The sequence below is a fragment of the Anomaloglossus baeobatrachus genome (genome assembly GCF_048569485.1).
Source record: "Anomaloglossus baeobatrachus isolate aAnoBae1 chromosome 5 unlocalized genomic scaffold, aAnoBae1.hap1 SUPER_5_unloc_3, whole genome shotgun sequence".
Classification (NCBI taxonomy): domain Eukaryota; kingdom Metazoa; phylum Chordata; class Amphibia; order Anura; family Aromobatidae; genus Anomaloglossus; species Anomaloglossus baeobatrachus.
This window is the reverse complement of record NW_027441806.1, coordinates 2,169,493-2,180,631: the sequence shown is the minus strand read 5'-3', so window position 1 is coordinate 2,180,631 and position 11,139 is coordinate 2,169,493. Positions and strand designations below refer to the sequence as shown.

Below are 11,139 nucleotides of genomic sequence, written 5' to 3'. Positions count from 1 at the left end.
GTGACACCACCGCTGCTCTGGACGGGGATCCCGGGAGTGATGGTATGGAGCAGCTAGATGTTAGTTCTCCCCTCCGTGGGTAGGGGGTTGGTTGTCCCGGGGCCCGGTGAGGTAGGTGGATGGGTAGCAGGCGGGTTATGGGGCCTGGTGAGGTGCAGGGTCGCAGGGGCAGCGCTGTGCCGCACGGCACGGGGTACTCACTCAGCCAGTAATCACGACACAGTCCTTGGTAAAACACTCGGCTGGATGGACGGGTGCCCACAGACGGCTGCGGTTGTTGTTTCTCCCCTGACCCAGTTTGGTGGTGTAAGTCCTTTCTTCCACCTCCGTGCATGCTCCTCCTGCGCTCCGGCTTCCAGCTGGCTCCCCAGCCCCGGCTACCTACGGTTCCACCAACTGTCTCCCCGGCTCCCTGCAGACGGCCACTACCGTCTGCCTGACTCTCTGCTGCACGAGGGACATAGGCTCCAATCCTAGGCCCCAGTCTGCGTCTGCCTCTCTGCAGACCTCCTCTCTCTTCCTCTCCTAGGACCTGACTCAGCTTGTTTCCTGCCTCAGGCCAGCTAACTCCTGGGTGGGCGTCTCCATCTCCTGACTCCGCCCACCTGGTGTGTCAGTCTGAGCCCGAGGAAAGGAATCAAGTTTCACTGGGGATGTCTGCTGTGAAACTGTTGGGGGTGGGGGTGTGTGTGTGTTGTTACCTGTGGCCCCTGGCTTGTCCAGGGCGCCACAATAGGACTGCTTAAGGACCATTTTGTCATCAAGTCATGTGACCAAAGGTCTCAATTGGAGGAGTCTAAAGCTGAAGAGGAGACAGGCTGGTGTGTGTGTGTGTGTGTGTGTGTGTCTGTGTATGTTCACGACAATTTTAACCAGCTTTGCCAAAATGGGCAGAGCTTGGCCAGAACAAGGGTGTGATGCCACCGCTTCTCTAATTCATAACAAACTGCAATGATCCCTATGCCAGAAATCTCACTCCAGTCCCTGACGTCATTTTTCAGTGTACATCCTGCCCCTTCCTTCCCTAGGGGATCACAGATTAGAGCAAGTCAGGAGACTAGTAATGCACGAGACTCCGGCATCTCCATCTTCAGGGGTAATCCAGAGGTTAGGAATAGCTTAGGGTCCCCTAGTGTGAGGGACAGTATAGGAGCCCCCTATCCCTCATTGTCACAATGTGACTGCAGGATAATCAATCAGATTATTTACTGTAGCACATTCCAGAGAACTGGTGCTAGAAATGGGAGAGCCGAATTAGCAAAGATGTAACTCTTAAGGCCGATTTACACACGATATTGCTAGCGATCTCGTTAGCGATGTGACACGCCCAGATCGTTGCTACGATTTGACGAGATCGCTCATAGGTCATTTTGTAGCGGTCACATGTACCCATCTCACAAACGATGCTACATCGTTCAGCGAGATATTGTTTGACCAAGGCGGTCATGTGGATGTTGTTTGTCGTTGGCAGGGTGTCAAACGTAGCAATATGTCTGCTGTGTTACACAATATTTTGAAACTGAACATCGTGTCAATGATTTTCGCTTTTTTTAAGATTGTTCGGAGTCGCACGTAGGTGTCACACGCAACTACGTCGTCAACGACGACGGAAGCGCGTCACGAAAACCATGACCCCGACATATCGTCAGATAAATCGTAGCGTGTAAATGGGCCTTTAGATCTCGATATTGGACAACAGATTCAGAATAATTTTTTCCCTAATTTAATTTCTGATGTTATGGTTTAAAAAATAAATGTACTGTCAAGATAATATCATTAAACATTAATAACTTTGTGTTTATTTTTAGCAGATGACTGTATTGGGAGTTCAGATGGATCTCTAATATCTTCAGAATTTATAACAGAAGATGAAAGTATCCCACATGATACATATGAAGAGCATACTGTTGTCCCAGATATAAATCCAGTCCTTCCTCGGAAAGCTCTATCATCTGAGTTTTTCAAACAAGCCCAAAATTCCCATCTATCACAGAATTGTAAGCAGAATAAAAGTTACAAAAGGGATGTGGAATATGAAACGGATGAATTGGTTCCTACAAGGGAGAAGCCATTTTCATGTTTAAAATGTAGGAAATGTTTTGCCAGTAAATCACATCTTGTTGACCATCAAATATATCACACTGGGAAGAAGCCATTTTCATGTCAAGAATGTGGGAAATGTTTTTTTCAGAAATCCTATCTTTTTAAACACCAAAGATCTCACACAGGAGAGAAGCCATTTTTAAGCCCAGAATGTGAAAAATGTTTTATTCCAAGAATAACCCTTGCTAACGATCAAAAAATTAACTCTAGGAAGAACCCATTTTCATGCTTAGAGTGTGGGAAATGTTTTATTCAGAAATCATGCCTTGTTAGACATCAGAAAATTCACACAGGGGAGAAGCCATTTTCATGTTCAGAATGTGGAAAATGTTTTATTCAGAAATCATGCCTTGTTAGACATCAGAAAATTCACACAGGGGAGAAGCCATTTTCATGTTCAGAATGTGGAAAATGTTTTTTTCAGAAATCATGCCTTGTTATACATCAGAAACTTCACACAGGGGAGAAACCATTTTCATGTTCAGAGTGTGGGAAATGTTTTATTCAGAAATCAAATCTTGTTGAGCATCAAAGATCTCACACAGGAGAGAAGCCATTTTCATGTTCAGAATGTGGAAAATGTTTTATCCAGAGATCAGATCTTGTTAGGCATCAAAGATCTCACACAGGTGAGAAGCCATTTTCATGTTCAGAATGTGAAAAATGTTTTAGTCAGATGTCACATCTTGTTACACATCATAAAATTCACACAGCGGACAAGCCATTTTCATGTTCAGAATGTGGAAAATGTTTTTTTCAGAAATCATGCCTTGTTAGACATCAGAAACTTCACACAGGGGAGAAACCATTTTCATGTTCAGAGTGTGGGAAATGTTTTATTTGGAAATCAAATCTTGTTGTGCATCAAAGATCTCACACAGGAGAGAAGCCATTTTCATGTTCAGAATGTGGAAAATGTTTTATCCAGAGATCAGCTTTTGTTAGTCATCAAAGATCTCACACAGGTGAGAAGCCATTTTCATGTTCAGAATGTGAAAAATGTTTTAGTCGGATGTCACATCTTGTTAGACATCATAAAATTCACACAGCGGACAAGCCATTTTCATGTTCAGAGTGTGGGAAATGTTTTAGTCAGAATTCAGAATTTGTTAGACATCAGAAAATTCACACAGGGGAGAACGTATTTTCATGTTTAGAATGTGGGAAATGTTTTATTGCGAAATCAGCTTTTGTTATGCATCAAAGATCTCACACAGGGGAGAAGCCATTTTCATGTTCAGAATGTGGGAAATGTTTTATTTCAAAATCAGAGCTTGTTATGCATCAAAGATTTCACACAGGGGAGAAGCCATTTTTATGTTCAGACTGTGGGCAATGTTTTACTAGTAAATCAAATCTTGTTGTGCATCAAAGGTCTCACACAGGGGAGAAGCCGTTTTCATGTTGAGAATGTGGGAATTGTTTTATTAAGAAATCAGATCTTGTTGTGCATCAAAGGTCTCACACAGGGGAGAAGCCATTTTCATGTTCAGAATGTGGGAAATGTTATATTCAGAAAGCACATCTTGTTAGTCATCAAAGATCTCACACAGGGGAGAAGCCATTTTCATGTTCAGAATGTGGGCAATGTTTTACTAGGAAATCAGGTCTTGTTAAACATGTGAAGAAGCTGCACAGGGAAGGAACCTTTTTCATGTTGTGAATAATTGAAATGTTTAACTGGTAAATCAAGTCTTGCCGACCATCAGAAAACCAACAGAGCGGAGTAGCCATTCTTGCTTTCAGAATTTGGCAAATGTTTTTAAGATTAATGAGATCCTGTTGTCCGATGAGTCACACAGGAGAAGCCATCATGATCTACTATAATTTAAAGGATTTTATAAAAAGATTGCTACAATTGCTCAAGTAAGAATTTGTAAGGAAAAACATTTTTTATTTCTTTTTAAACTTATTGTATTTTTTGGACCATAAGACACACCTAGGTTTTGAATGAGGAATATAGGGAAAAAGATTGACACAAAAAATGTGGTCATCACGCACTGTTATGGGGGGGATCTGCTGACACTGTTACTGGGATAAAATCCCCTAATTCTGTACTGATGTCACCCATCCTGGGCCCCTTACAGGTACTGTTGATGTGTCTCCCATCCTCGTGTATACTGTATATCCATCCTGGTTTATATGTTGCCCATCTTTATCCCATCCTGGTATATATGATTCTTGTCCTAGTATATATGTCCCCATTCTTGTGTATATATATATATATATATAGCCCTCATCATGGGCCCATGCTGGTATATATTTCCCCATCACGCTGCACACATAAGAAAACAAATGATTACACTCCCCATCCCTCCGCTCTTCCGGTGCACGGTGTTCTCTACTGATGCTGGCAAGTGACTTCAGCATGTAAGCGGAGAAGCGCATGACATTACTGCCATGTGCCCCCAGTTACACGCAGACGTAAGTGTTAGAGAATAGTCAGCCATAATATGCTGCCATGTTGTATCTAACAGCCATCTTGGGAAGACTTGAGCAAACTAACTTTGCAGCTAATGAGCTGCACTGGCTAGAGTTCTCCCCCCAGAGAGGAGATAGAGATGACATCAGCGTAATTAGCAAGTATAAGAAAAGGTCCAAAAAAGGTTAAATTGAATAGAAGAATACAATTGCGTCAGTTGATAGATGGTGATGTGTAGTCATGAATAGCAGGTGTATTGAATTGATAAAGAAATGAAGTTGTCAATAGAGTTGTCAGTGTGTGAAGAGTTATGTGAAGTAGAGGCGCCTTCAGGGATCAGAAATGTCAGCAATGATGACACGGCTGAACTAGTGAAAAGTATCATGGAGGCCCATAGGAATCCAATAGTGTTTACCGCAATGCTCTTAAATAATGTCATGATGTATCATTATATTCTTTGTTCTCCAACGTATACGCCTTTCTATGCAGTATGAGCTTTCCTTTGTCTAACATGTATAAGAGCCCCACACGCCTTTCGGGGGACACTTCTTCTTCTTCTTCATCTGTTGCTAATTCTGCTGTTCTGCCAGACACCTGCGTGTGTCATCCTGCCGCATAACCTGTCTTATCTGCTCTGTTGCTATCTCGGAATAAACTTCAATCTTTGCTTGAAACCGATTGTCTAGAATGTCGTCTTAGCTCTCAAGGTCTACGGACATTTTCTTTCTGTAAGCTTCCAGAATATTCACTGCTCCCCACAGCCAGGATTATTGGTTTGGGGAGCACTGACTATTCAATGTCTAATTGTAGACACACGTGATCGCCCAGTCATAGCAGTAATCGGGCGGCTTAGTAATCATGTGTACCCGATATTAAAGAGAGTGAATATTCGCTGCTCCCCATGCTAATAATACCGCCTACTTGGCGCTGGCTTCATTGCCTAGAGGTGGGCGGGATTATGGTGTGGGGAGCAGTGAATATTTTTAGCTGGCACACTGTTAGCCTTTTTGAGAGCCTTTAGGAACATTTGTGAAAGCTTTTGATACTGGATTATATTTAGATAATTCACTAATCTCAGGTTGCCCACTGCTTTATTTACTAAAAAGCGCAGCCCCAGATTGGAGATAGGAACTCTGAAGTATATCACATTGTATATAATTGCATTTCAAATCTTGTTGATTTGTTAATAAATGCTTGTAAAATATATATTCTTCATGCCTATCTTTCTCTATTGTCTAGATGTGATGATTTTGCCTCCGAACCTCTGGAGTTGGCGCAGACCTGTAGACATTTCACACCAAAATAGTGAGGGGAGAATTGAATCACACTATGTATCTTAGATATGTGGAAGTTGTTAAGACGCTCTGTTCCCAAATTATCAAAGCTTTTATGCAAAAAAAAAAATTGGAAAGTTGTGCCAAGATTTGTCATTTTCACTCTAAAGCGGGCTTTACACGCTACGAGATCGCTACAGCGATCTCGTTGGGGTCACGGATTTTGTGACGCACATCCGGCCGCTGTAGCGATATCGTTGTGTGTGACTCCTAGGAGCGATTTTGGATCGTTACAAAATCGCTCCTCGTTGATGTCGCGGGCGGAGGAGGGGACGCCGCGCTCTCCCACTGCTCGGGTCCGGCTGCCGCTGCGGCTGCTGCGGCCTGCTGCTGCTGCTGCTCGGTGGCTCGAGCGATGGGCCGGATCCCGGGGACTCGAGCGGCGCTCTTCGCCCGTGAGTGAAAGGGGATTGGGTTTTGGGATAGTTTATTGTCCGTGACGCCACCCACGGTTGTGGTGATTAAGCGGACACCACCGCTGCTCTGTCTGGGGAGCCCGGGAGTGATGGTACGGAGCAGCCAGTTGTTGATTTGCCCCTCCGTGGGTAGGGGGTTTGGTGGTCCCGGGCCCAGTGATGGGGTCGGTATGGTGGACAGGCGGGTATGGGGCCTGTGGAGGTGCAGGGGCGCAGGGGCAGCGCTGTGCCGCACGGCACGGAGGTACTCAGCCAGTAAACACGACACAGTTCTCGGTAAACAAACGGCTGGTTGGACGGGTCCCTCGGACGGTTACGGTGCTGATGTTCCCTGCAGTTAGCGGTGACGGTCTCTTCCCTGCACCTATGTAAAGTCTTTTTGGTAGCGATGGGTTCCCACCGGTTACCCGCTCCCCGACCTGGACATGAGCCGGAGGAGCCCCTCTCTTGCCCGCAGGCGCTGGCCCTGGGAAACTGGTGCCTTGGCGGTGGCGGTATCTCCCCTTAACGGTCGGACTGTTGCCTTCAATCGGGACTTGGTTGTTAGGAGACAGAGGTCCCCTTCACTGACGGATTTGGCAAATTATGGCGACTCCTAGCCTTGCCGGGATCCGAAAGGCCCCTGCCCTGGTGCTGACTGTTCTTCGTATACTGCTCCGGTACCGCCGGGTCACCACCCGTCCGCGGTCCTTCCAGCAACCTCCAAGCAGTCCCCCTGCAGACTATCACCGCCGTCTCCTGACCTTGCTGTCTCAGTCCGGGGCACACACCCGGACCAACTTCAGGCTTTCTTAACTGTTCCTTTTTACTTCTTCACTCAAGCTCCTCTCCTTTGCTCCTCTACCACTTCACTTCCTTCTACTTTCACTTCCCTAAATTCACTGCCTGGTTTTTCCGCCTCCAGGGCTGTGAACTCCTCGGTGGGCGGAGCCAACCGCCTGGCCCACCCCCTGGTGTGGACATCAGCCCCTGGAGGAAGGCAACAAGGATTTTAGGTTAGCCTAGATGTACCTTCCGGGAATGTGGGGTGCATGTGATGTTGTGACCTGTGACCCCTGGCTTGCCCAGGGCGTCACATTCCCCCTTAGCAAAACGCAGACTGTCCTCGGGCTGCCCGGCCAACACCGGTTTTATTTTCCTTTTGTTTTTCTGTAAAGATAAAAAAAAATGGTAACATATATACAAGTAAAAAAACATCATCCCACATCGGGAGGTTCATTTCTTAAACGTTACGGTTTTTAAACGGTTAACGGTTACGGTCTCCGCTCTCTCCCACTCAAGTAACCTGGCCCTGATGCTGCCCCTAAAACCCAGGCAGCACCCCTTGCCCCAGTCCTAAACCAGTTACCCGAGCGGGATCTGTCCTTCCCCTCCAGAGGGTAGCCACCGGTTCCTGTGGTGGCTGGGCCCCAGCCTGCTCTGCTGCGGGCCCTCCCTCCAACCTGCCTCTCCGGAGGCGGTAAATGCGGAAACGGTAACACAACTTATTTACAAGCCACTAGCGTCTGTGGTTGCCCTGCAAGTTCACGGGCTTGTCCATAGAAAGTTCTCTATGCAAACAATTTTTCAAGTCGTCCCCACGGGGACAACGGTGCCGGCAACGGCCGGTTCAATCACAGGAGAATCAGATGACTTTTCGGTTCCATTTCACTTATTATCATTTTCAACTTTTAAACCAACACACTGGTGGTCCCAACGGGGACTGGACAACGGGGCTCCGCTGCCCTACTCAGAGTCTTCGACTTCTTCTGGGGGAGGAGGTGTACCACTTACACGGGACTCTTGGCTGCCTCTCAACTTCGCATCTAGGGCAAACCACCCCCTCTCTCCACAGTGCCGGGTGTACTGCACTATGTCGCCCGGCATCAAGTTACGACCGGGGTGCTCCTCAGGCAGGTGGGCATTCACATCGCGCCGGGCTATAAACACTTCGGCCTCCAGGCCCGGTTCATAAATAAACCCATAGCCCCGGTGGACATCAAACCGCCTCACCTGTCCCTCATATAGCGGGCCCCGGACACGGAAAGTCGCTTGTCTCAGACTCTCCTTTTCTCTGATTGCACGGGCCACCAGCTCCGCTTTCTTCCTCTCCCTCTCACCGATCTCCGGGCCCAACGGTACCGGTTCTCTGTCCCAGTACGGCGCTGCTGCGAGCTCCGGCGCACGGATCGGGCCCCGCAAGACCTGTTTGACATTGCCCACTGCTGGTACTCTGGGCGACAGGTCCCGCGGTGACTTGGCCTTAGACGCTGCCTTGCATCGGCAACCCGGCGCAACCTCAGCCGAGGTGTGGGGGATGGGCACAGGGGCTTTCCGTAGTTGGGCCTTCGGCACGGAACGGGTTATCAGCTCCGGCTCGGGGGACTTCTCGGAAGACGCCTCCGGTTCGATTTTCGGGGCTTTCCAGGGCAGCACCTCCGGTTGACTACGGGCTCCGGCTACAGGTCGGCCCGCCTGGGCGGGCATGCTGGGTATCGCTACCGGTGGCAGTGGTAGCGGGCCTAGTGGCAGGGTCACGGCTTCCGAGACAGGTGGCGAGGGAGGCAGCAGGGGGAGAGGGTTTGGACCGGGTCCCGCAGCCGCGATGACCGGCCCTTCAAGGGCATCGGGGCGTGGGTCACTCACCCTCCCTTCCTCCGCTTCCTCCTCGCGTCTCCGCACAGTCGCTATGACGTCCGCCATGTCGGTCTCCCACTCCTCCATGAGGAGCTGCATCTTAACCTACAGCCTTTGGTAGAGCTGCGCGGTCCGGATCTCCACCCACGCCGCGGTTCCAGGCGCGGGGGCTACGGTGCTGCGGGACGGCATCCACATGTTGCTGGCGGCTTCTCCCAGGAACAAGATGGCTGCAGGGTCCTAACGTCCCTGCTTTTATAGCCGCGCTCACATGCAGCTCGCCGCCATTCCGTCTCCTTCAGCCTCCTTCCGGCCCCTCCTCTCTCGGGGCGGGGTTTTGGCCTTCGCGCCTCTACTACTCGAGAAGACGCTCGAGCGGGAACTTTTCGCGCCAAAGATGGCGACTTCTGAAATTTTCCGGCCGGATACCTCCGGCAGTCACAAGGCGCACCTCTACCCAACGGCAGAGCGGTAAGATCCTGTTCGTGACGCCAAGTTGTCGCGGGCGGAGGAGGGGACGCCGCGCTCTCCCACTGCTCGGGTCCGGCTGCGGCTGCTGCGGCCTGCTGCTGCTGCTCGGTGGCTCGAGCGATGGGCTGGATCCCGGGGACTCGAGCGGCGCTCCTCGCCCGTGAGTGAAAGGGGATTGGGTTTTGGGATAGTTTATTGTCCGTGACGCCACCCACGGTTGTGGTGATTAAGTGGACACCACCGCTGCTCTGTCTGGGGAGCCCGGGAGTGATGGTACGGAGCAGCCAGTTGTTGATTTGCCCCTCTGTGGGTAGGGGGTTTGGTGGTCCCGTGCCCAGTGATGGAGTCGGTATGGTAGACAGGCGGATATGGGGCCTGTGGAGGTGCAGGGGCAGCGCTGTGCCGCACAGCACGGAGGTACTCACTCAGCCAGTAAACACGACACAGTTCTCGGTAAACAAACGGCTGGTTGGACGGGTCCCTCGGACGGTTACGGTGCTGATGTTCCCTGCAGTTAGCGGTGACGGTCTCTTCCCTGCACCTATGTAAAGTCTTTTTGGTAGCGATGGGTTCCCACCGGTTACCCGCTCCCCGACCTGGACATGAGCCGGAGGAGCCCCTCTCTTGCCCGCAGGCGCTGGCCCTGGGAAACTGGTGCCTTGGCGGTGGCGGTGTCTCCCCTTAACGGTCGGACTGTTGCCTTCAATCGGGACTTGGTTGTTAGGAGACAGAGGTCCCCTTCACTGACGGATTTGGCAAATTATGGCGACTCCTAGCCTTGCCGGGATCCGAAAGGCCCCTGCCCTGGTGCTGACTGTTCTTCGTATACTGCTCCGGTACCGCCGGGTCACCACCCGTCCGCGGTCCTTCCAGCAACCTCCAAGCAGTCCCCCTGCAGACTATCACCACCGTCTGCTGACCTTGCTGTCTCAGTCCGGGGCACACACCCGGACCAACTTCAGGCTTTCTTAACTGTTCCTTTTTACTTCTTCACTCAAGCTCCTCTCCTTTGCTCCTCTACCACTTCACTTCCTTCTACTTTCACTTCCCTAACTTCACTGCCTGGTTTTCCCACCTCCAGGGCTGTGAACTCCTCGGTGGGTGGAGCCAACCGCCTGGCCCACCCCCTGGTGTGGACATCAGCCCCTGGAGGAAGGCAACAAGGATTTTAGGTTAGCCTAGATGTACCTGCCGGGAATGTGGGGTGCATGTGATGTTGTGACCTGTGACCCCTGGCTTGCCCAGGGCGTCACATTGACATGGGGGTCTATTCTCAAATATCGCTGCTGTCGCGTGGGCGAAGTTGTTCCTCGTCCCTGCGGCAGCACACATCTCTACGTGTGACGCCGCAGGAACGAGAAACCTCTCCTTACCTGCCACACGCCAGCAATGAGGAAGGAGGGAGGTGAGCGGGATGTTTATCCCGCTCATCTCCGCCCCTCCGCTTTGATTGGCCGGCCACTTAGTGACGTCGCGGTGACGTCACTGTGATGCCGAACGTCCCTCCCCCTTGAGGGAGGGATTGTTCGGCAGTCACAGCGACACCGCGACCAGGTAAGTGCGTGTGACGCTGCAGTAGCGATAATGTTTGCTACGGCTGCCTTCACCAAATATCGGCATAACGAAAGGGGCGGGTGCTATCACGCTCGCCATCGCTAGCATCGGCTAGCGATGTCGCAGCGTGTAAAGCCCGCTTAAGGGTACTTTCACACTTGCGTTGAACGGGATCCATTGCATTGCGTTGTGTGACGGATGCAACGGATGCGTTGCATATAGT

At 50.3% G+C, this 11,139-nt stretch overlaps 1 protein-coding gene across 1 annotated transcript in view; it reads left to right on the top strand.

The window, feature by feature from the left end:
• Positions 1–5,199, top strand: part of LOC142259156 (uncharacterized) — a 171,659-nt gene extending 166,460 nt beyond the window's left edge. The window contains 1 exon segment of the mRNA XM_075331661.1: positions 2,360–5,199. Within this exon segment, the coding sequence (XP_075187776.1) occupies positions 2,360–3,766 (1,407 nt within the window). The 3' untranslated portion in view covers positions 3,767–5,199.
• The last annotated feature ends 5,940 nt before the right edge of the window (positions 5,200–11,139 follow it).